The sequence below is a fragment of the Neopsephotus bourkii genome, unplaced genomic scaffold (genome assembly GCF_033783945.1).
Source record: "Neopsephotus bourkii isolate Nb327-2 ecotype Australia unplaced genomic scaffold, CSIRO-AGI_Nbou_v1 NB_1279, whole genome shotgun sequence".
Taxonomy (NCBI): Eukaryota; Metazoa; Chordata; class Aves; order Psittaciformes; family Psittacidae; genus Neopsephotus; species Neopsephotus bourkii.
The window spans coordinates 3,822,954-3,846,673 of NW_026901764.1; the positions used below are offsets into that span (position 1 = coordinate 3,822,954).

The 23,720-nt window shown below is 38.4% G+C and overlaps 2 protein-coding genes across 9 annotated transcripts in view; one reads left to right on the top strand and one right to left on the bottom strand.

The window, feature by feature from the left end:
• The window catches only part of AGFG1 (ArfGAP with FG repeats 1), a 35,431-nt gene extending 24,468 nt beyond the window's left edge, over nt 1-10,963 (top strand). Inside the window, exons 6-15 of one of the 8 annotated variants that reach the window (XM_061365204.1) lie at nt 2,463-2,579; nt 3,218-3,289; nt 4,182-4,391; nt 5,226-5,409; nt 6,119-6,198; nt 6,494-6,586; nt 8,032-8,079; nt 9,493-9,654; nt 10,228-10,319; nt 10,728-10,963. In XM_061365204.1, coding sequence (XP_061221188.1) covers nt 2,463-2,579; nt 3,218-3,289; nt 4,182-4,391; nt 5,226-5,409; nt 6,119-6,198; nt 6,494-6,586; nt 8,032-8,079; nt 9,493-9,654; nt 10,228-10,319; nt 10,728-10,787 — 1,118 coding nt within the window. In that variant the 3' untranslated portion in view covers nt 10,788-10,963. The remainder of the gene's footprint in view (nt 1-2,462; nt 2,580-3,217; nt 3,290-4,181; nt 4,392-5,225; nt 5,410-6,118; nt 6,199-6,493; nt 6,587-8,031; nt 8,080-9,492; nt 9,655-10,227; nt 10,320-10,727) is intronic. The other 7 variants (XM_061365205.1, XM_061365206.1, XM_061365207.1 and 4 more) reach the window with 7 other exon arrangements.
• Nucleotides 10,964-14,342: 3,379 nt separating this feature from the next.
• LOC133218642 (thiamine transporter 2-like) lies at nt 14,343-22,318 on the bottom strand. Its single transcript, XM_061365295.1, has 7 exons — nt 21,622-22,318; nt 20,599-20,675; nt 19,344-19,497; nt 17,411-18,227; nt 16,031-16,223; nt 15,408-15,549; nt 14,343-14,591 (listed from the first exon to the last, which is right to left on the bottom strand). Exons 2-7 carry the CDS (start codon nt 20,619-20,621, stop codon nt 14,343-14,345), a joined length of 1,578 nt encoding a protein of 525 aa, XP_061221279.1. The 5' UTR covers nt 20,622-20,675; nt 21,622-22,318.
• Nucleotides 22,319-23,720: the final 1,402 nt, after the last annotated feature.

Here is a 23,720-nt window from a genome sequence, read left to right on the forward strand (position 1 = left end):
CTCTCGGCACACTTTAAAAGTGAAAATTTTTGGACAGAACTTGCACAAGACCTTCCTTCCTTTCTTATTTATTTATTCATTCATTCATTCCTTCCTTCTTGACTTATGTGCTGTGGTGGGCTGACCTTGACTGGCTGGCAACCTGCTCATCAAGCTGTTCTCTCTCTCCCCCTCCTCAGCAGGATGGGGGGACAAAATATGATGGAAAAACCTTGAGTCAAGGCAAGAGAAATCACTCACCAGGTACCATCATGGGCAAAACAGACTTGACGTGAGGAAGATTACTTAATTTATTGTCAGTTAATAATAGAGTAGGATAGTGAAAAATAGAACTGAAACCACCTTTATGCTGCCTTTCCAGGCTCAATTTCACTTCTGACTGCTACCTTCTCCTGGTGAGGAAGGTGGGGAATGAGCATTGCAGTCAGTCCATAGCATCTCATCAGTACCATTTGTATCTCCTCATGCTGTTTCCCTGCTGCATTGTGGGGTCCCTTCCCCTCCAGTGGGAAACAGTCACACACTTCTTCAATGTGGACCCTTCCCATGGGCTACTGTTCTACAGAACTGCTCCAGCATGGGTCGTTTCCACTGGGTACAGTCCTTCAGGCATGGACTGCTCCAGAGTGGGTTCCCCACAGGATCACAGCTCCTGCCAGAAAACCTGCTGCTCTGTGGGATCCACTGCATTAGCCACAGCTTCTGCCAAGAGCCTGCTCCAGCATAAGCTTTCCACAGGCTCCAACTTCCTACAGGCCATCTCTGCCTTCTCTAGTGTGGGGTCCTTCCTCCCTGCGCTCTGGGTGGATATCTACTCCATATCCATGGACCCCCATGGACTGCAGGGAATAGCCTGCCTCACCATGGGCTCCAGGGGAATCTCTGCTCTTGGGCCTGGAGTACTTCCTTCCCTCCTTCACTGACCTTTGTGTCTGCAGTTTTGTTTCTCTCATATTTTTCTCACTCCTCTCTCACTGCTGTCGCACAGTGGTTTTTATACTTTCCTAAATACGCTGTCACAGAGGTGCCATCTGTATTGCTGATGGGCTCAGCTTTGGGCAGCAACAGGTTTGTTTTGGAGCCAGCTGAAATTGTCAGAAGTGGGGAAGCTTCTGATCACTTCTCACAGGGGCCATCCCTGCAACTCCCTGCTACCAAAACTATGCCATGTAAGCCCAGTATGCATGCACACTTCTAGTAAAAAGTGGTATCAAGTAAAGTTGGCCATCACCCTTGCTCCCTGTATCTGCTGTGAAGGGAAATAGTTGCATTTTCATTTATATTTGCAGCATTGAGGAATACAGTAATTTGTATAAAAATGTCTTTTAGCTTATAAATCCGTTGTACAGATGTTTTTTAATAGAAATTAACTGAAATAATTAATCTTTTTATTAGCATTATCTGGCTTTTTACTAATAGTACTCAAATGATCAGCGTAATTTCTTGGTTCTGTATATATTTAATCTGCCAGATCTGTTCAGAATAAACAAATGTTGACCCCAAGATGGGACATTTTACTATCTGTTACTCTAGAAGGTGTTTTGTAGGCTTCCTTTAGGTAGTAACTGAAGTTACCTATATATAGGGGTTTGGTTTGCCTTTGATTAAAACCAGTTTTTTTTCCTTACTCCTTGCTAAGAAGAGAATTTCAGACTTTCTGCGGGGCTTGTCAGTTAGGCATGCATTTACTATTGAATCTATAGGTGTTTGAATGTCCAGCTGTTTGAAATTAGATGGGTGTTAACTTCTATTCTCTCCTATAGTAAGGCATGAAAGGCAAAGCCTGAAATTCTGTATCCACCAAACCTGGAATTTTGTAGATACACTCTTATGAATGCTGTCTTCTTAACAGTGGTATTGATTTTTCCACATTTCTGTACTGGTTTTTTAAAAACGGAATTTTCCAGTGAAATGAATTTTATAAACATAGCCAAGACTATTCAAGTGGTGCCAAACTAAATTCACCCAAGGAAGAAGCACTTTGTGTAAGAGGAATTCAATTTGTCAGTATGTCGTAAGAATTTGTTCTAATTTTTATACACAAAGAAATGTTCAGTTAGTCCACAGTTCTAATTTTATAAACTAGAATGATACCTGTTTGGGATTTTACAGGTGTACATCTGGTATTTTGTGCTTCTAGGCTATTTTTCCCTGACCAGCCACCACTGCAAACACTAGGGTTAAGCTGAAATGGACTCTTGGATCATGCAGTTGTGAATAGTAGCATGTGTGAGGAGAGTAGTATTAACTGGTACAGCTGTGTGAAGGTGATTTGTCAAAACTTGTTCAAAGACGACATTCAATTGTAGAATACCGTGTATAATTTTTTTCATGTAAAAAAAAAATTGCAAGGTAGGACATAACCCTTGGAGGCTGTCATAACCATGAATTCAGTTGATACATCTGTTCTTGTGTTTATTTCCCATATCCATTAACATGTTTTGTTCCTTTGCAATTTACAGCGCAGAACTCTGCAAATGCAGGTTTTGCAAACTTTGATGCATTTGGACAGTCTAATGGCTCGAGTAATTTTGGAGGTTTCCCCACAGCAAGGCAGTCTTTTCAGCCCCAAAATACAGGTAGAACTCCTAGAACTTTTGATTAATACTTAATTGAAATAATCCTTACCTTTATGTTGGAAGGTACTTAAGTTTTCTTGCATCTGCCTGCTTTAATATAATCAAGCAGTCTGAAGCTCTGGGGAAACTCAAAATGAATTCCTTCTGTTTGGTGTTGATTTTTATTTCCCCCACCCACCCACCCAATGCAGCTCACAAGTCTGATTTATGGCGCTATGTGTTTGTTAGCTCTACATCTGAAACAACTATGGAAAGACTAAACCACACTGCTTTTGATAAATATTAAATTGACCATCTTGTAAGAGAAGTGTTTCAGTGGACCCAAAAGCACATCACAGTACCGAAAAAAGTGTGTACCTATGTGTATGTATAACATATGCACACACTTCAGTATGTCTGGCTTCATGTGTAGAGCCTATTGCTAAGATTCATTTTGCTTTCCTTTAGTTTGATCATGCTTTAGAACTTCTGCTTGAGCTTACATTTGCTGTTTGTCTAGATCTTTGGCTGACTGACTTTCTTTTCCTTTTTTTTTTTTTTCCTTCTTTTGAGTGTGGTGTTGTTTAAAACTTTTTTTCAAATTTTCTTTCTCCCTCCTTATGTTAACTTTAACCCACACACAATTTCTGGCTCTCCAGCGTTCAGAACGCTTTCATCTAGCTGCAGTTTTGGTGAATTTACTTCAGCTTTTCCTCTCCAGGCTGTACACAGTAAGTTCCACGCAGTGGAAAACTCAGCTTGCTTCATTTTATGCCATTGTAGTATAGCATTTTCATTCGTACTGTTGCATATGTTTTAACTTGTTGATTATGCTATTAAAGCGTGTTCTGCAGTATGAGTGGAATCCTCAGCCAGCTGTTATAAAGTGTGATACACATAATGGAACACCTTACTGAAACTTATGCGACCTGTCCAAATCAAATTGTCTGGACACTGAAGAGATGGAAGTTCATAGTTTAAAGGTTGAACTGAAGTTCAGCTGTGTGGACCTAAATCAGATTTTTAAAATAAATTTATGCATCTGATGTTAGTGGGGACTTGGTATAAAAAGAGCTGTGTTGTGTCTTCCCCCTCATCTCTTTCCAAACTATCTCTCTAATCCTTGGCATGAAATCGTACTACTTCTGGACTTCTAGGCACTATTTTTTTTGTTGCTTGAATGATGACTGACATCTGAAATGGTTAAACATTGTACTGTGAAGTAAATGCAAATAGTAGGTGTTCATTAAACGTATGTCAGGAAAATGAAGCTTCTGCATTTTGAATATTAAGCATTCAAGCAAATGCACTTTTTTTTCCTTTAACAAAATACTATTGTTGAAATTACTTTTAACACCTAACAGCATATAGTTTTTCCAGACCAAATTATGACTGATATAAGCTGTTTGGGGCTTTTTTGTCCCTGATCTGCAGACTGAAAAATAGAAAAAAAAATTCTGATGATCTGATGTAACTTTGAAGGAAATGGGCAGGAGTTATATGGGTGGGGTGTGGTTGCCTCATGCAACCAGAAAGAGGTGGGATTATTGTGCCTTCAGTTACAGTTAGAAAAACTTTCTCTAGCTTTGGAGTGTTGATCATGTTTAACTTAATTTGTTGCAGGTGGAAGTGCTGGATCAGTGAATGCTAACTTTGCTCACTTTGATAACTTCCCCAAATCCCCCAGTGCTGATTTTGGAGCCTTCAATGATTCTCAGAGCAACACAACAGCAACTGCAGCCAGTAAAGCTGCAGTGAATAAACTCAGTCTACAGTCAGCTGACAAATACGCAGCTCTTGCTAATTTAGATAATATCTTCAGCGCAGGGCAAGGTATTGAATTCTGTTATTTGATGTGCTTATTCTACATCTGTATGTGTACCACAGGGATGGCTGTACTTGTTGAAGTAGTAACTGTATTTCAAAATGTCCTATCTTTAAATTATCAGTAGAATTTCATGTCGGTGAACCCTTTATACGTAAGATGGAAGTTTTATGACTAAAGTTTCCTCCAAAAGTCTGCATCAGAAGTCTGCTCTTTGGGAACCCAAGTGGAAATATCTAAATAATTCTTATCACAATGATGAAAATATATAAATGTATAAATATATTTTTTATATTCATGCTATATTTCATATAGCAAAGGCTCTTGAATGGAGAGCTACAGTTGTTGTAGAGAACTGCCAGAGTAGCTTTCTTACCTCTCTGACATAAAAAGACTTTGCTTTAAGTTTTATATCAAATAGCAGTGATACTTGGATTTAGTTGATTTTAAGGAGGAAAAAAATCCTAGTTATTCTGTAACTTTTTTCTCAAATGGTGTATAAACAAATGTGTTGGTTTGCAGTGTAGAGCTTTTTTCTGAAATGGGTTATTTGAGGGTATGTGTTTTATCAAATTTTCCAGTTGAAGATGATGGTAGCATTGACTTAATATTTTTCAGGGAAACAAACTCTTTGAAGCTACAGAATATCTATAAAAGCATGACACTTTGCAAATAGCTAATGGCTGGTTATATACTTTTTTTTCTCCTGTATGCCCTAGAGCATATTTAATTTTTGAGTCTGAAACTTAAACTCTCCATAAACTTTCATTTTGTTCTCAACATTGGCAGCGCAAAATACGAAACTTTCTTCATTATTTCTAATTCGGTTTCTTTCTTTGTAGGTGGTAGTGAGCAAGGAAGTGGCTTCAGTACAGTAGTGTCAGCATCAGCAGGTCCTGCCTTGTCAGCCCCAAATCAGTCAAGTGCATCTTCAGACAAGTATGCTGCTTTAGCAGAATTAGACAGCGTGTTCAGCTCTACAGCAACCTCTAGTAACGCGTATACTTCCACCAGTAAAGTTAGCAGGTACTTTGTTAGAAGTAGCTGACTTTCTTTGTGGATTTCAGCAGTATGCAGAAAAGTAACTCAAAGTTGTTTCTTGAATCTGTTATTTCTTACCTAAATGGGGAAATATTGAATGAGTTTAGAGGTACTTCTGAAACTGTGTCCTGTGTTTTAAATAACAGCAGTACTCTTTGATGGGATATGATAAAAATAAGAATACTTCCTGTCAGCTGAATGTTCTCTGCACTTTTCTAGTTGTTGCATGGTAAACCTGTTGGACAGTAATGCTTTCCTGTACAGATTGCATGCATACTGAAATTCGTAGCATCATCCCTGGCAAAATAATTATTCAGATATTTATAATGTAAATAGTGCCACCACTTTTTTTTATATCATAAAAGTAATAAATACCAAATGCCTGTTAAAGCTCCATTTGGTATTGCAAGTGCCCCATAGCCTCTGCTTTGCAACCTTTCTGTTAATGGCCTCAGTTTAATACTTTTTCCTGCTGGTGGTGAAGATGACTTTTCATTGCTTAGCACTAGTTACAGTCTCTGACCCTGGCAGCAGGGGCTCAGTCCTGTGCATCAGTGAATTATGTAGCAGTTTGCAAATTGCACGTAAGCATTCCTTTTTTTTATTTTTTATTTATATGCCAACAGTAATTGTAAATAGTATTTAAGTGTTAAACAAGCAATTCTGACATCAGTGATGTATCAATTATTTTCAGCAATGCTTTTGGAACTGTACCCGTGGCTGCTACTGCACAGACACAGCCTGCATCTTCGAGTGTGCCTGCTCCATTTGGAGGTATATAAGTGTTATTAAATTTTTTTGTGGACTGTTAGCAAACAAAGCATCTTATTAATTTTTTGTTCATAGCGTTATACATTGACACAAGTGATATTATAGTTACTAAAGGATGCAAAAAAAATAAGTACAGTTGTTACGATGCTTTTCATATTAAGCATTTTATTATCATTTCCTGTTTTTCATACAACTTTAGATATGTATCTCTGTATAAAAGCTGTATAAACTTAATATATTGAGTCAGATTGGCTGTTTTTAAAAGATCTTATTAAATAAGTTGTCTTTGATTTTTCAGCAACACCTTCCACAAATCCATTTGTAGCTGCCCCTGTTGCCCCAGTGGTACCTTCAACAAATCCATTCCAGACCAATAGCCGAGGAGCAACAGGTTAGGAAAAAAGACACTTAACTGTTGGAGAAAATTTCTTTCAAGACTTGCATTGATTCTCCTTTTTTTTTTTTTTTCATAGCTGGGTCACTTGCTTCTGAACATTTTTGTGTTATCTGTCTCTAGTCTATTTGCTGTGGGGGGTGTGTGTGTGTTCAACGTAGAGTACAATATTTATGAACAGGCTGCAGAAATCAACTTTTTCTTAACAAAAACAAATTTTTTTAATTTAGCAGAGGATGTTATTCTTCTGTTTCTAAAGGTGGCCATGCTTTTGGGTGCCTTCTTAGACTATAACCTTGGCTTTGAGGCATGCTTCATAGCAGGTTGCCCTAACATGAGGAATCTTGAAAACCTTGCTGCTAAGCTGTACACTTGCTCTTTTCTTTATTTCAAAGTCCTTAAAGCTCTCAAAACCAGAGAGCTGGAGCTAAAACCAGGAGAGTCATAACTTTTGGGCTGTTACCTCTTCACCAGTCTGCTTATTCAGTACATTGGTATCCTTTACTTTTCTGTCTTGTAACAGTAAAACATATGGTTAAATATAATCTTTACACTCATGAATTACATTAATTTTCTGGGGAGGATTCTGTAGAATCATAATTTCATAAACAAAACCTGAAATGCTTTATAAAAAACCCAACTTGTGCTTTTCTTTAAAAAGCTGAACTTGGATTTAGATGACTGCTAGGTTGTCCTAATTTTCCTCTTCAAAGGCACTGCAAAGTTTTGGCACTTTTATCTATTAACTGGATTTTCACAGTTTTAAATCTGCTGATGTATGTGTTTTAACACTGAGTTGTGCTTTGGTCAGAGCTTTACATAGTTTGAATTAAACTGATCAGGCTGAGCTAAAACTGAATTGCTCAAATTCCTGTTGTCTGCTGAAATAGAATTCTGTTTCAGTGCCTTTTGAGTTATTACGCAATTAAACTTGTTGAGCTGTTTAATGTCCAAAATATCTTTCTCCTTATTTTAATCTCGTTCCTAACTTCTGATTTGGAATCATGGTTAAGAACTTGTAGCCTCATTAGATGAATTTGTTTGAATATGGTAACTCTGACCTTCCACCTTCTAAACTGCTGTCCTTGGCTTGCAGAGGTTCTAACCCTTCGGCAGCTATACTGATGTTAGGTACTGGGTGACAGAGATAGTGGCTATATGTAAAGATAATATTCTATCCTTTCAGTGTTAGGTGTAAACTTGTAGCTTGTATTTTTATGCTAAGCCTTCTTTCTGCATGAACTTTGGTATTTATTACATGGGAGATCTGATTTGTAGCATTTGTTTCTAATGGTTTTCCAGCTTAATCTATTGCTAGTATGCTATAGATGTTTTTTTTGGTACATATATGTGTGTATATTTCTTATATATAACTAAGAAATGACTGTTCAAGAGTGTGTAAATGATTTGACATTGTCTGGTCTCTTTGTGGCTTCCATAAGGCCTCTCGGGAGCAATGCACTCTCACATATTTCCTCAGGCTCATTTTGGTAGGTGGCCACATTTGGTATTGAGTTTCTTGTGGCTAATTGTTCTTGCTTGTAAAAGCTTATTGGTAGCTATCTGGTTCTCTGCACGTGGAATTTTGGAAGACCTTCCTTTTTTTTTGAATGGAATGGGTGTGAGCATTTGGCAACTGGGTAAGGGGAGAGAAGAGCATACATAAACATCCTATTAAGCAACTAAAACAAAACCATTATTGATATCCTCCATGATCACAATATAATGTTAACAAGTTGAGTGATTCAAGTTTCTACCAACAGCAGCTTGATGCCTTTTGGGATATCCCAAGTCACTGCTCATTTTGTTGTGCTTTCATTTGCTGTTTTAGCAAGTTTTCCTGCTGAATAGCTTCTCTGCTGACTGTAACTTGAACAATGTTAGTACATTAGTTTTGCATGTAATTTGTCAACAGCTTATGTATAATGTCTTACCCTTGAGTACTTTTAGGGTAAATTTTTCAACAGATAGTTAAACTGTGTTAGTTTAATACATGTTTGGTTTTTTTTTTTTTTTTATTTTTATTAAACAGTTGAGCTTGCATAAAATCTAACTTCCACCATCAAAAGAAAAGTCCTATCCAGTGTTTAACTAGAATAAAATGCTTGATGTCTGTATTTGCACCAAACGAAACTCTTGTCTTTACACTTCTCCTTTCAAGAATAACTCCCAAAAGACTGAATAATGGTTTTGTTACTACATTCTCACACTTGATGTACTCCTCTTTATTTGCTGAAGGCATGTGCAATTGCATATGAGCTGAATGTTCTTTACTTGAAATGTTTAGCAGAGAATCAGATGAGAAGTTTGGGGTGGTGGGTTTTTTTTTGTTTGACGTTACCTCCACAGTAAGAGTGTTTGCAAATGGAACTTTGTGTGCAAATAATGTGCATGGTGAGAATTTCCTATGAAATGATGGGATGAGGAGAGAGGGGATGCATGTATCCCTTAGGACTTTTTTGTTATTCTTCTTTTGTAACTTCCTGTAATGCAACTTCAGTAGGAAGATACTTTCATGCTTTTCTCAGGAGGAGAAAACCAGAGAGGCTTATGCTGCCTGAAAGTGCTTGCTTCTGATACATGCATTTACCAGAAAAGCTGTGAGGGAAGCGTATGATAGTTCAGACAACATCAAAAGTAATTCCTTGTCAGAAGGTATATCTGGGTGTGCTGGATCTAGCAAATCTTAGATTCCATTTTTAAAGTGCAGAAGTAAATTATGCACCTAGTTGGTGATGATCCAAGCTAACAAATCAGTTCAGTGGCTGTAGAAGTTGAACCTAACTTACTGTTTGGTCACTGAGGCATTAGGAAGCTTTTCCTAACATGACATTATAGTAATTTGTTTCATGGAAAAAAAGTGATTTCTTGCAAATAATTGAATGTTATTTTTTGCCTACCAGCAGCAACATTTGGTACTGCATCTGTGAGCATGCCTGCAGGATTTGGAACTCCTGCCTCCTACAGTCTTCTTCCTACTAGTCTTAGTGGCAACTTCCAGCAGCCCACGTTCCCAACCCAGGCAGCTTTCTCTCAACAGACTGCTTTTGCTCAGCAGCCAAATGGTAGGTTGATACATTTTAGATAATGTTTAAATTGGAAGCACGGAGAAAATTATTTTTCTGTAAGTTAGCAAAATGGGTGCATATTTATTTCTTTGTGAACTTGATAACTTTGAGGGGTTCCCACACTCTGTGTTGTGCTTTCTGACTTGTCTGTGTGCAACGACATAACTGAAATTTTACCCATATCTGATACTAAAATTAAAAGTATTCCTTGGCTTAGAAGGGATTTTAAGCAGGCTGGATTGGATTGCTTTGCCTTCATTTTTGGAGTTTCTGCAACTGATTGTAACATTTTCTCTAACTTCACAGAACACAGGCAAGAGAAGATTAGGAAGTACTTGTTTATTTAAATGATAAAGTTATACACTGAAAAAAGTGCATGTGTAGAAATTGATTAGTTCCAAACAGTTGAAAACAAACAGAAAGCCCAGCTATATTTTTTACACTTCAGATTCCTGATAGTGTTTCAGTGGGATCAGTCCTGCCAAGCTTCCACTTATTTTTGTGTAGGAGCTGTTTCAAAGAACTCTTTGTACTCTACTAGTATTAATATTTTTCACTTGTCTTTCCAAGGAGCAAGTTTTGCTGCGTTTGGACAGGCAAAGCCTCTAGTAACTTCTTTTGGACAAGTTGCAGCTGTTGGAGTACCTAGTAACCCTTTTATGGTGAGTTGTTGCACGATACTGAGTTCTGTCTGAAGAGGTATAATGTGTAACAGTTCAATTAGAGACACACAAAGATTTTGGGTTTGTGGTTTGTTTTTTTTTTCTGGGTTTTGTTTGTTTGGTTTTGGATTTTTGTTTTGTTTGTTTTTCTTCAAGTAAGGGAAGGTAGCACATGGATCTCCTACATGCAGTTCAGTATGACGATGACATGGCATTTGTAAGGCTAGTCAGATCAAAATAGAGGTACTTGTATACCTTGCTCTTACAGTAGTATAATTTGAGAAGTACCAGGGGAAAAAGACTGCCACATAAGAAAAATTTATCCTAATAGGGTGGTTTTTTTAATGTATCTTGCATTAACGATTTACAATCAGAAATCTTATTTTTCTTCTTTTATTCCCCCCCCAGGCTGGTGCACCAACAGGACAATTCCCAACAGGAAGCCCATCAACCAATCCTTTCTTATAGCCTTATAGACACTTTACCCAAAAGAACTCTTATGTGGTCACATAACATCTCTGCGCCTCTTGCACTGTTGTCTTGTTTCACTGATACTAGCTTTAAACACAAAAGAAGTCTTTAAGAAGTAAAAATAAAAGCCTGCATTGTATACCTTTAAGAAAATGAAAAATATTAATAAACACCCCCCCCCCCCCAAAACAGAAACAAAAAAACACCACAAAAGCCACAAAAAACCCCAAGAAAATCAACCCCCCCACCAGGTAATAACGTGCAAAATGGAGGGCTATGGTAACATCCTTGATCCTGTGAGCTGGCAAGTAAAAAGTAGCGGTATCATGTATATTAAAATTGGCTAATAAGTTATTGCAGATACCACATTCATTATGCTGCAGTACTGTACATATTTTTCTTAGAAAATAGCTATTTGTGCATATCAGTATTTGTAACTTTAACACATTGTTATGTGAAAAATGTTACCGGGGAATAGATCAGCCACTTAAGGTGCTGTTGTATCTCTTGGAATGAATGAGCTACATCATTTTAACCATTGGTATTGGAAGTCATGAAGTTAAATTGAAAGTTTGTTCATTTCTCAATGTTTTCCTTTCCTAAGAGCTCTTCTATTTATACATGCCTAAATCTCTAAAGTTAGAGGGATACCTGTCTGCATAATAAAGCTGATCATGTTTTGCTACAGTTTGCAGGTGAAAAAAATAAATATTAGAAAAAAAAACACCCCATGTAGCATTATTTCTGTGCAGTAACATTTTATTGGGTTAAAATGTATTTACTGTGAGACTTTTACACAGAGGAATTACCAAAAGCAAAATGGTTAAAGGTGAGTTAAGCTTAAAATTTTCACATGCCTCACTCTAGATATGTTTCTTTGTGGCCTTGTGATTAAGCTTGCTGTTCTAGCCCAAGTGAAGTGACATAACAGACAGGAAACTTAAGTGAACTTGCATTATTTTGACAGGGTAGTTCTGTAATGAAGGACACTAAAAGCACTGAGGAGGGTAGTTACTGGGGAAGTGGTTAGCTGAAAAAGTCATATACTTGCGTGTAGCTAATGATAGTCTTTGAACAAGATGTAGTTGTGATCACAACAGTGTGTAATTGCAGGCCAAGGTACCACAGCTGTAATAGCACTCTTTTGATTAAAAATTGATATAAGTAATGCCTCCTGTGTAATATTAATTGATTATTTTTTTATTTACTGGAATATTTCATGCCTTACTAGCATGCAATTTGTAGACAAGGAAGACATGTCTGGCTTGTCTATTCTGTAACACTAATAAGGTTCAAGAAAAATAAAACTGCATCAGATTAGTTGGTGATGGTGTGTTAAACAAAGGGAGAACTTGGCTTAAAGTCAAGTGTAATACTGGAACTAAACAAAGAATGTAAATATACAATGAATACATCGACTGCAAGCTTAAAGGCTTCAGACCACTGGAGAATAAAATCATAACACCTTTCAAGATAACAGGAATAAATAAGATCAGATAGATTTTTGAGGAAAGGGTGTGTAAGTTCATGTGAGCTAAACTCTTGAAGGTAAGACATTTTCACTTGTCATTTTCTGCCTGATTGGTAGGTCTGCTTATTTCTAGGGGAGCTGAACGACTTGACTGCTGCTTGTAAAAACCCTACTTATGCCAGTGCTTTTGATTTCTATTGCCTGTCTGTGGGGAGGTAGTAGTTTCTCTGTGTGTGTGTGTATATGTTTTTATTTTTTTATTTTTAATTTTTCTTTTTATTTAAGCTTTGGAGATCCCAAAGGGGACAGGCAGCTTGTACAACAATCTGCTTAAAGTAGCATTGTTACTGAAGTGTATAGGTTTGCTCTGTTGGCATATTTAGAGTTAAAACAGACTTGAAGTATGTTTTTTCCTTCTGGAGTTCTGGTTAGAGTATGATGTATAGTTTAATTCCCAAGGTTCTCTGTGAAATTCACTAAATAAATCCCCAGCAATGGAGGGTTTCCAGGATGCTAGTGATGCCCTTGCTCTCGCCACTGATTTTTAGCAAAGTGTAAGTAGCTTGTAGTGCTTCCCTGTTGTGGGGTAGTAATGCGTAAATGCAATAGAGAACTGAATTATGAAATACAGGGGAACTGCAAGGATTCAGAAGGATGTGTGAAACACTTAACTATGTTTATTGCAGGGAACTGGATAAAATCTACCAAATGTCTCATCAAGATGAACAGCCTTATGGAAGGAGAACAATCCTGTGATCTCTGCAGTTAAATTAATGTAAATGAAGCTTTGGGTAAGGCTTCATTCATCAGCATCTATTGAAATTACTGCTGAGGAATGAAGATGATTACTGCTAAGAGATACTGAAATTCATTTAAGCATGCAAGTCATGTAGTCTTAGATTATGCTGCAGAAATAGTAGAATACCTTATTTTTCATAACTAGCTTGAATGCAGATAAAAGGTTGGCAACTTTCATTATACACAACCATGTCTGTTTAATCAATAAGTTTTTCAAGCTCCAGATAAGTAGCTGAAGATCTTGAATTGTTTTGGGTCTCCTTTATGTTGAGCAGAAACTGACACCATAGTTGTTTTGTTGATTACATTTTGAAAATAGCTATATTTACAAAATTAATTAATTGCATGTGTTTTGTCTTTGAAACCTCTGCAGTTGGTCTCACAATTGCTCATGCAACTAGCATTGTTGCTAAAAAGCGATACTTTCACTAGCTTTTCAGGATCTTCTGTTTTAGAATCAAAGCATTTAACTTTAGCCCTTGTATAGAAATTCATTTGTAGACCACCTAGATTAATACTATCAATCCTATTATGTCAGCTCTTATGTGTGTAAGATGATGCTGTAAGAGGTACATCCTGAGTTCTACAAGGCAGATGTGATGCTCAGGTGCTGCAGTTCAAAGTTATTTAATGGCTGCAGACTCCCAAGCTCCATGTTGAAACAGATGCTAAGGCAAGAGATAAATTTGCAAAGGACCAAATTTAGTCAGAATTCCTGAAACAGAACTGTGAATAAGATGCAGGTATTTTGCTCTTTTGAAGGGAAAACTTAACTGGGGCATATAGGCAATCTCAAGCAGCTTTTAAAATTATGTTTTCACAGGAAGTAATGATTTTTACTTTCTTGTGAGCTGACTTTGGGGAAACACAGGTTTACTTCTGACTCTTGGCAAATCTGTAAGTTATGGTAAAGGCAATGTAATTTGCTGCTGTCTGATACAGTTGACTCCAAAGTGGACATTATTGAATCTGTAGGAAAAATACTGCCTGACTAGCTTTAGTTACATCTAAACTTCTGGTTGTGTTGTTTAGGACTGCCTTAGACAGAAATTGAAGTGTCTCCCCATGGTATAAAATAGTAAGCTAGTTTGGGAGGGATTTTGTTTCTGAAGGTAAGTGTGGGTTGACTATGGCATTTATCAGACCTAATTAATACATAGGCCTATCAGGACAGACACTAAAAAGGAAGCTTAGTGTTTTGTATTTGTACATCCCCAGCAAAGTTAAAGTACAGCTGTCACTGCATCAGTAGCAGTTTATCTGTATATAGTGACATGTTTTCCTTACATTCTTGTAACTTCACACTTCTTGAGGAGTGCACTGTCTATGTGCGTCACGACTTCCAGCTGAAAAAGTTCAGATGATGCCACCTTCTGCACTGTAGCCTGCAACCATTCCTTTTGTCTCTGTTCATGATCACTGCTTTCACCAACCACATTGGTATTTCTGCAATTGAGGGCAGTCATGGTGTATATGCTTCTGATTAGGAAAATTCCAGCTATGAATGTGAAGTAGCTGCCATAAATGAGAAACTGGGCAATGGCAATGGGGAAGAAAGATAAGGAAAAATTAAAAACCACTTCTACTCTTAGGTAGTAACTTAAGAGTGTCCCTCTGCTGCTGCCTTCCCTTCCGTGCTACCCACACCCCAAAATGATCCCATCTTGAAAGGATTCAAGAAGTCTGGATGCTTGACTTCATACTTTAGGAAGTCTGTGGCTGTAAAACGAGAGGGTACTGTACTATGTGCTTCCTCTCCCCACCTCAGTTAAGGGAGGAGGATGGCTACCCTGCACTTCCTGGCTCTTCTCTGAAAAGATGGAAGCTAAAGATTTGAACCTCATTCTGTACACAAGTTTAAACTTCATATTTAGAAATTTAATGGGAAATTGTGAATCAGTAGCTTTTCAGAATTACAGTAAGTTAAATGTGCATCCATGGAAACAATATAGCTTAGAACTACCCTAGTAATAAACCTGTAGGTTGCCTTTCAGCTTGCTTCCTGCTTCTGTTGGGATATTCTGAGGGTAAATTTGTGAATAGTAAGCATTTGAAGAAATGAACAAAACAAAATAAAAACAATAGTGAGTAATAGGTGGTGGTCTTTACCTTCTGCTCTATGAAAACACTCTTAAAATTATTAGAGAAAAGCAAAATTAGCAGGACAGGGGGGACAACTAGGTTGTAGTAGCTACTGCCAGCGCACTTCAGATGAACCTGTTTTTCAAGTGAGTAACTGCCCTAAGCTAGCACATAACCCAGTATATTACCAAAGGCTAATTGTGGAGTAGAACCCTCTTTTGGAAGAAGGAAGAGGAACCGAGAGCAGTGTGAGTAATGTAGCTTACCTGGGTGCTGATACTGAGTCCCAGACCTTTTGAATCTACTACAAGAACAGTTAAAATTGTCTGAATCACCAGTGCAACGAAGTTGTTAAAGCCAAACATCAAAGCATAACGCTCCATGCTTAAATTGACAGCAATCTGAAACCTGAAAATGAATGTGCAGGAAAGCAAAAGCATGGAGAACAAATACGTTTGCAATTTTATTTATGGGAGGAAGTTTGGGAGTAATTTAATGTGCACAGTGAATTCTTCAAAGGATAAGGCCTTGGCTATTAAGTTTCAACAGCACCGTTTTGGCAGAAACCTGGCTCCAGTGCTTTTGTGCATCCTATCTATCTTGATACTTTTGTTTAAGACTTGTGCATGATCATTTCATCATTTAGAGAGTACTTGTACATAGATCATTTAAAGACTAGGTGTAGGATAAGATTGTTTCCGACTTGGAATCGTAATTGTATTGTAATAGGTCAGAAATATAAGCATAATTTTATATAAGCTAGAAATATGTGCTGCTGTCATGACCTATTTAAAAAACTTATGAAAGCTTTCAGTAAAATTTAGGTAAATTTGAAACCGTGACACTGATTTAAATAAATTTAATTAAAACAGTTGTGTATTATACTTACGTTGCTATTGTTATAAGGAGCATATAACATGCTTTAAAGACGAGGTAACCAGCATAACATGCCCAGATGTTGTCAGTAAAGTGCATGAGAAACAGAGAACCAGCATCCATTGCAGAGAAAATTCCCAAAGCCAGTTCTCCAGAAAGATCCCAGTTTACTTTGACATATCCAACTGCCATGGATGTTGCTGAACCTAAAAATGTAAAAGTAGTAATTGGAACTGTGAAACTTTATCCTTCTAAAGCCATTGTGTAACTGTGTAAATGGATCACACCAGGAGCTCTGGTGACTGTTACAGTTGCAATGGGCTTTGATAATGGTATGGTTTATATTTTCTGCTAGTGGTGTGGGAGACTTCTGTTGGTTTGGGTGTTTTTCTCATTGCTTATAGAGCCTGCACAAACTAATTCTCTGAGAAAGTGCCTCATGCCTAAGGCTGGGGGCAGCAGTGCACAGTCTGTTACTGCCAGTTTTTGACGACTGTGAGCAGAGAGATCAATCCTACCAACCATTTTCTGCCAAAACATAAATGGACTTTTTCCTTCATGGAAAGATCTTTATGAAAAGAAAATCTGTTGCACTCCATGCTTTCTTTTCATTTATTTATTTATTTTTATTATTTTTTTAATTAAAATGTCATTTCAGTTTTTGATAAAAAAAAAAATTAGGAACTGCATTTGTCAATGCCTTATTGACCTTCACATATAGTAAAACAACTTGAGTGTAATATGGTATAAAAACACTCCAGGCCTTGAATGGTTTTCTAGTTTTGCAGGGTTTTTTTGTTTTATTTTGTTTTCGTGTTTTTGTGGTTTGTGAGTTTTGGGGTTTGTTGGGATTTTTGTAATCTCTGCTTTCCCAGCGTCTCCAATCCTGAGGCATTGATCAGGATACAGATGCAGTCACAGTATATTTATTTGTTCAGGAGCACTTACCCTGAAGTGATTTTAATTGGCAGTCAGACTATCTAGAGCAGAGTAGCTGTTAATATGCTCTTATAATTCTTAAACCACCCAGCTTAAAGTATATTTGAGGGAAGCATATAAAAGGTGTCATTGCACAGGGGTTTTGAAGTATTTACTTTGGGTTAAATTCATGGTCTAAACAGCTGTGACCTTAAACACTTAAAATGCTTTGGTGGAGTAAGGCTCCCTTAAGAAAGGAAAGCTTATCTCTATATCTTTAAGATTAATTTTGAAGACTTCACTGATAAAGTTGTACACCAAAAGCACAATTTGCACACTGTTTTGGGTATAAATTGGAGGCTGTTGCTGTTGACCTTGGCCCTAATAGAAGAGATAGAAACGTATGAATGACATTGCTGAAGAATACCATCAGCACAGCACAGGTCAGAAGTAATTGCTAATGACCTTTACTTACCTAGAAAAGTTGCAATTGCTTCAACAGCTCCGTTGTACACTGCAGAGCTGTGAGAGGGGGCTCTGAAGTCCCACAGCACTTGGATATAATTCAGGACCTGGTTAAAGCCTGCTGTAGCCAGAGCCCACCACAGGGACCAGTAGAGAAGTTTCCTAGAGCTGTAGCAATGCCTCAAGTCCTTGCTCAGCTGCACCAGAACCCCAAGCACGTGATTCTGTGGCTTGGCATTACCAGCCTGCTGTTCAGGGGCTGGTCCCATGTCAGCAGATGGAGAGCTCTTGTTCTCTTGGCAGCTCAGTGGCCTGTTGGAGCTGATGGTAGCCACTGTTTTATCTGTTCCTGGGAGACCTTCTGAGATCCCTTTCCTGTGGAAGAACATACTCTTTTGGGGCATTGGCAGGAAGAACGAACACAGGAATGCCAGGGACACAGAAGCCAAAGTAATGGTGTTAAGGTGAAAGTAGGATACATCTGCTAAGGAAACCAGCAGCTGTCCCAGCACAGCACCAGTGGTGGCTGCAACCAGAGTGATACTTCTGCAATAGCTCGTCACTTTCTGATAGTGATCAGTGCTGACGACACTGTAGATGTAGGCGTAATAGGCGACCTCGGTGGCTGTCACCATCCCGTAGAAGAATTCCACTATCTGCATGGCCACCACTCCATGTGCGAAGAGGAGCAAGAGCCACGTGACGATGAAGCTGAGGCCTTGGAGGAGGAGGACAGGCTTGTAGCGCACATAGTCTGTAATGAGGAAGACTGGGAGAAGGAGTGCAAGATAGGAGTATGTCCAAACTGGGAAAACCTGGTTTGTAACCTAGAAGAGAACAAAAGAGGACTTTTTTTTTTTCTTCCCCCTACATATATTTGAAATGTTTTTTGAGGCTTTTTGATCATGGTGTTGAATGATCACAGTTGTAACAGGAAACACTGGATCGTGTGAATTGTGCAGGTTTAAATTGCCTTGGGGTTGGACTAGGAGATCTCCAGAGGTCCCTTCCAACCCTAATGATTCTGTGAGTCTTTGTGATTAAATTATGAAACTAAATGGGCTCCTTCAGGAGGAAAACACAGCAATGCTAGGCTCCACTGAATAGGTAGATTGGCTGAAAAATAATTCCAGTAAAGGCATATTTTCTGCCTTAGTTTTTGTTACTGAATATTAGGAATGACTGTTCTTCATATTAACTGTATGTGGGTGAACCAATCTTGTCTTTTCTAATTATACCATAGCTCCATGACTCAGCTACTTGTTAATGATGCCCGCTGTTGTTGGGAAGTGTACACCTAAAGCAGTCAGTGCTGAAGAGAGGAACAGAGCAAAGCAACTTGAAGCACATGATCTCATCCAAAAAAACCTCACAACCCCAAAACCCCAAACAAACAACCAACAAAACCCACCACCAACAATAAAACCCACCCACCCCTCCCTCCCCCCCAGAATCCCAGCAAGTAAACAGACAAAAACCCTACAGCTTTTTAAAGTACGAGTTTGGCCTCCGCAGGTTAATGAATGTATAGGGCAGCCCTGTAATGTAGGTCATCTGGGGAAGTCTCCTTGGTTTTGTTATCATTTGCAATCACTGTGTCATTGTCAGTGTAATTAATTCTGTGATAAGTATAAATAAGTCTTAGTGTTCCCCCTCTTTGAGGTTCTAGGCTGACAGAGGAACTAATTGACCTGACTTTGCTGAAAATATCAGTTTCTTGAGCAACCATAATAGTGGTTTCAAAGTCTTAAGAATGTAGGGACTTAAGTTTTGACTTTTTGCAAAAGGGGGGACTCCTTAATCTCTTCCAGAAGCATCTTACATATGAGTCTCCACATAAAATATGCATGCATTATTGAACAGTTCATCTCTCCTTTGGTTACTGGTATGCAAGTAAGAGTTAATGCTTTAAGCATTTAATTATTACTTAAAAGAATAGTTACTTCTTCAATTGTTAGGTTTTTGTCTGATCCAGTTAGATAAGGAGTGAGAAAAGATTCTGATGGCCTCATCGTGGAGAAGAATCCATTTGCACATATGATCAGTGTGGGATAAATCCAGCTGTGGCCTACGGCTCCCTTCCAGCAATACATAGTCCTAAACAAAGAAAGAAAAAAAAGAAAGCACAACAGGAATTTTATAAAGTTGTTAAAAATTCATTTGCAAGTTTACTTTTAAACTGTCCTTACCCACAGCCGTGCTAAAACCATAACCACCAGCTTACTCTGGGCTTGGCAGATGGCTGGCAATGATAGGGGCTGTTGGGAATGGTGACCCAGAGTTCTTGCTGGTATGCAAACATGACCATAATCCAGTTATCTTGCTTTCTAAATAGTGAGCAGCCTGGACCATGTCCAGCTCTCCTGCACAGCAGCAGGCTGCCAAGGGGATCTCATCTCGGGTAGGGATGCCTCTCAAGGTTACTCCTTGAGGTTAAGAAATTCCTTGCTACAACAGATTATGGATAAATGATTAATAGCATGTTAACTTTGAAATCTTAATGAAATAATATAAAGGATTGATTGTGAATATATAATCCTTTAGACATAAACTGTTGACCAAATCTGGGACTAGGGGTTGGATCTAGCTGCACTTAGCCTCTTTCCTGAGAAGGAATTGATAAAGCAAGAGGGTCCTTCCTGAATCTTCCAACTCAATGGGGGGGTATCACTGATGGTTTTGTTCTACCATGCCCTTTTATGCAGTGTACCTTGATAGTGAGTCTTGTAAAACCACTGTCACATTTACCATTGAAATGATATTGTTGCCTCTTGTGAGTGAAATGCATGGCTCCCTCTGTGACACCCAGTTCTGCTAATGTTTCTCTTGCTAAACCTGCCAGTTGATTACAGATTCAGCTTGTAAATGAACAACTTGGATCAAAGTGCGTTGGTGGCAGTAAGTTCCAGCCTTTGTATTGTGTACCAAAGGTTATTTTTAGTGAAAGAATTGAGTAGATGTATCATAGTGAAAGGATGAAGTTCCATTGCAGTCTCATTTCTGAATAAGTGAAACTGTGAGATTAAGGCTCTATGTCAGCATGCTCAAGAAAGCTTTTTTTTTTTTCTTTGGTTAATTTGCAGCCTGAGAGCCAAGTGGAACAATAGAAGTACAAGCCTTTCAGTAGACAATAAAAAGCCACCAGTCAGCTTGCAACCCATTCTAAGCTCAGTTTCTTCAAAGTGCTTTAATACTTACCATATTTCTTGCACTTTAGTCATTTTAGTGGGGAAAGAAAGATGAGGAAACTATCTGCTCGTGGTACCTGCTCAGTCCTAGAAAAAAAAGAATATTGACTTCATTTTTGAAAGTAATGATCAAAAAGAAAAGCGGCATTTGTTTCTTCACAGTAGATGGCAGCAAAAAGAAGTCTAAAGAGATTAGGGGTTGGGGTTTGTAGGGTTATTTTGCTTGTTTTGCATTAGAAAGTCAATTCCACTGTTCCTAGAAAGCAAGCAAAACAATGTTCTGGAATGTAACAGAATGAAAGCAAAGCATTGATATTTAATCAAGCTGTTACAAGCTATTCCTTTTAAATAGCAGAATTACGTTTTACATAAGGCAATTTCATAAGTGCTTATACTTGCCCTGTGCAATTGTATTTATTAAAACTTAGCATAAATAGTATGCTGTTTAGGCAGTATTTCTGTGACCTCAGAGGAATGTTACAACAACCAGCCTGAACCTTAAAACTTGATTTTAAATTATTGCCTCTAATTACCATCTTTCTCTTACAAATTGCTGTATATAAAATTATAGAATCATGGAATAGTTAGGGTTGGAAAGGACCTAAAGATCGTCAAGCTCCAACCCCCTGCCATGGGCAGGGACACCTCACACTAAACTATGACACCCAAGGCTCTGTCCAACCTGGCTTTGAACGCTGTCAGGGATGGAGCATTCACAGCTTCCCTGGGCAACCCATTCCAGTGCCTCACCACCCTTACAGTAAAGAACTTCTTGCTTATATCCAATCTAAACTTCCCCTGTTTAAGTTTTAACCCATTACCCCTTGTCCTGTCACTACAGTCCCTAATGAATACACCCTATATTATCTTTAGATCTGCTTTGAAATATTTTGATATGCTATCTTTTCAAAATAAAACTACATTAAAACATGGACTTATCAGTAACATCAGCATAATCTTGCATTACTTGCAAATGCACTGAGAAAATGAGTGTCCAGCATGCTTCCAAATAACTCCAAAGGTAATGAATTACCTGTCAAAGCTGTGGCTGTGGTGCATATCCTGTGGATTCATGTGCAGTTTCTTCCTAGGATGACTTCTGTCTTTTGGAAGAGAAGTCAGAAACCACCCTTCAGGATTGGAGGTAGTAAGGAATTTCTGCCTGTTTCTTAAAAGTTCATTCTAGACTTGATAAAATGTTAATAGACTTTATATAATAATAATTCAACAGAGTTCTTGCTTGCAGAATTTATCCATGAAGATTGCAGGGGAAGCTTTTTCCTTTACAGGTTTTGTCACCAAACTAATCTAATTTTTAGATAAAGCTTTAAGACTCACAGTGGCTAATGATTAATACAAACTGACATAGCAGGAATGCAATCGTGATTGTATTTCTGTGTTACTGAATACCTTTAAAAGCTTGGGTCTCTGATTCATGGGTAAAATTCAGCACCCATTTTACAGTTTGGGCTCACCTTGACCTACTCCTGTGCATAGCGTGGTGGCCTCTGGGTTCACGGGGTCTTTTCCGTCTGTCCTGGCTTTGCTAGGGATGAGGGGAGGTAGGACATTGAACAACTCATACTATTAGTTGACCAGGAATTGGTTCCGTATAAGGACCAATCTGTCATTTAAGAGTAAATGGACAAGAAGATGTGCTTCTAAGTCTATCCCCTAGGCTAAAAAAGTCAAACCTGAAGTACTTCAGAGAAATGCTGCTGCTTTGCTTTCCTTAACCCAGTGATTATTTATTTTTAATTATTTGATTGTTTGGGTTTTTTAATTGTTTTTTTTTTTTAGGCTGGGCTCCCTACACCTTCCCCTGTTTGTCAGAGGGCAAAGTTAACTGTGAAGCCTGTTGTTGGAATGGGTATTGACAGTGGGAGCATGCTGTGGCACAAGGGGCTCTGTATACTACTCAGAGCAGCTCTGTGAGCTGAACAGAGCCTGGTCTTGTTCTACAGGTATGGAAAGCTCTCACACCACTTGGAGTGTGTAGTGCAACCAGGCAGGCAAGTGTTCAGAGAAGCCAGGCTTGCCTCTGCATTTCTTTCTTTATCAATGATTACAGAAAAAGGGAAAGAACCATGGGGAAGATGCTGCTGGGTAGGTCTACTGGACTGCTGAAAGCTGGCTGCTAGCATTTCTCTGGTAACCTGTGCAGTGCTGGGTTAATACCTTCTTGCTTTGAATGCAAAGATACAGTTTGTTTGCTGCCTTGTTGGCCAGAACTGGCCTTATCAGCTTGCTGGACTGTACCTTCATAGAAGACTAGTGCCTAAACCTACTAATGTTTCAAAGGTAGGTAGCGTTGTGTTGGAAGTGGGGTGTAGCTATGGGGGAGTGATGTGCTTGGCTTTGGTTTTTCATATTTGCGTGGAGTCCATTAGTGTGCTGGGACAAAGATAAAGACTGAATGCTAAAACCTTCAAGGAAAGGTGGATTTGTTCAGTTTCCTTTTCCTACAGAACTAGGGCCTGTGGTTCCAGCCTTACTCATAACCTGCTTAGCCTCAACTACTTCCACATCAAAGAGTGTAAGTACAAGAACACACAGGTAGTTGTGTTCATCTTACTGTTTTAGATGAAATCTCTGGTTCCTGGGTTAGCACTAATTCACAGGTGAAAAACCCGGGGTAACATGAGATCTTACGGTTCTCTTGCTGTTGTTTCCGCCTCCAATGTGTTATGTCCTTCAGAACACTTTGAAGAGCTGTCATCTTCCTTTTCTATTCCCCCAGTGCTCCAAAGTCTCAGCCTCAGAATCCTTCTTTTGGAAATTCAAGAGAATAAGAATAGATTCTTTCTCTGTCTCTCTCTCTCTTTTTTTTTTTTTTTTTAAAGTCTTATCTGTTTTACAAAAGGAGTACTTTCTACATCCGCAAAACACATACATTATATCTACTTGGCTCCTTTGCTCCTTAGTGGCATCCCATGTACATGGAAGGCCGTTGAGTTCTGACCAGTTCAGAATGGAGAAACTTTTATTGTTATTTCTACCAGCTTTTCTAGGTTCTTTCCTGCAGCTTATTATTGCCTTTTTTTTTTATCAGATGCGACACAGAAATATTCATTAACTTTCTATACCAAAGGCAATTTGAGACTGTGGAGCTGGACATACCATGTTGTTTTT

Excerpts from the sequence above, each read along its gene's own strand:
- LOC133218642 (XM_061365295.1), bottom strand. The coding sequence starts at position 20,621 with ATGACTAAAGTGCAAGAAATATG. Across the intron at positions 16,224-17,410 it reads AGCAATTGCAACTTTTCTAG|GTTCAGCAACATCCATGGCA; the intron begins GTAAGTAAAGGT and ends TTACATTTTTAG. Across the intron at positions 15,550-16,030 it reads CTCCTTATAACAATAGCAAC|GTTTCAGATTGCTGTCAATT; the intron begins GTAAGTATAATA and ends ATTCATTTTCAG.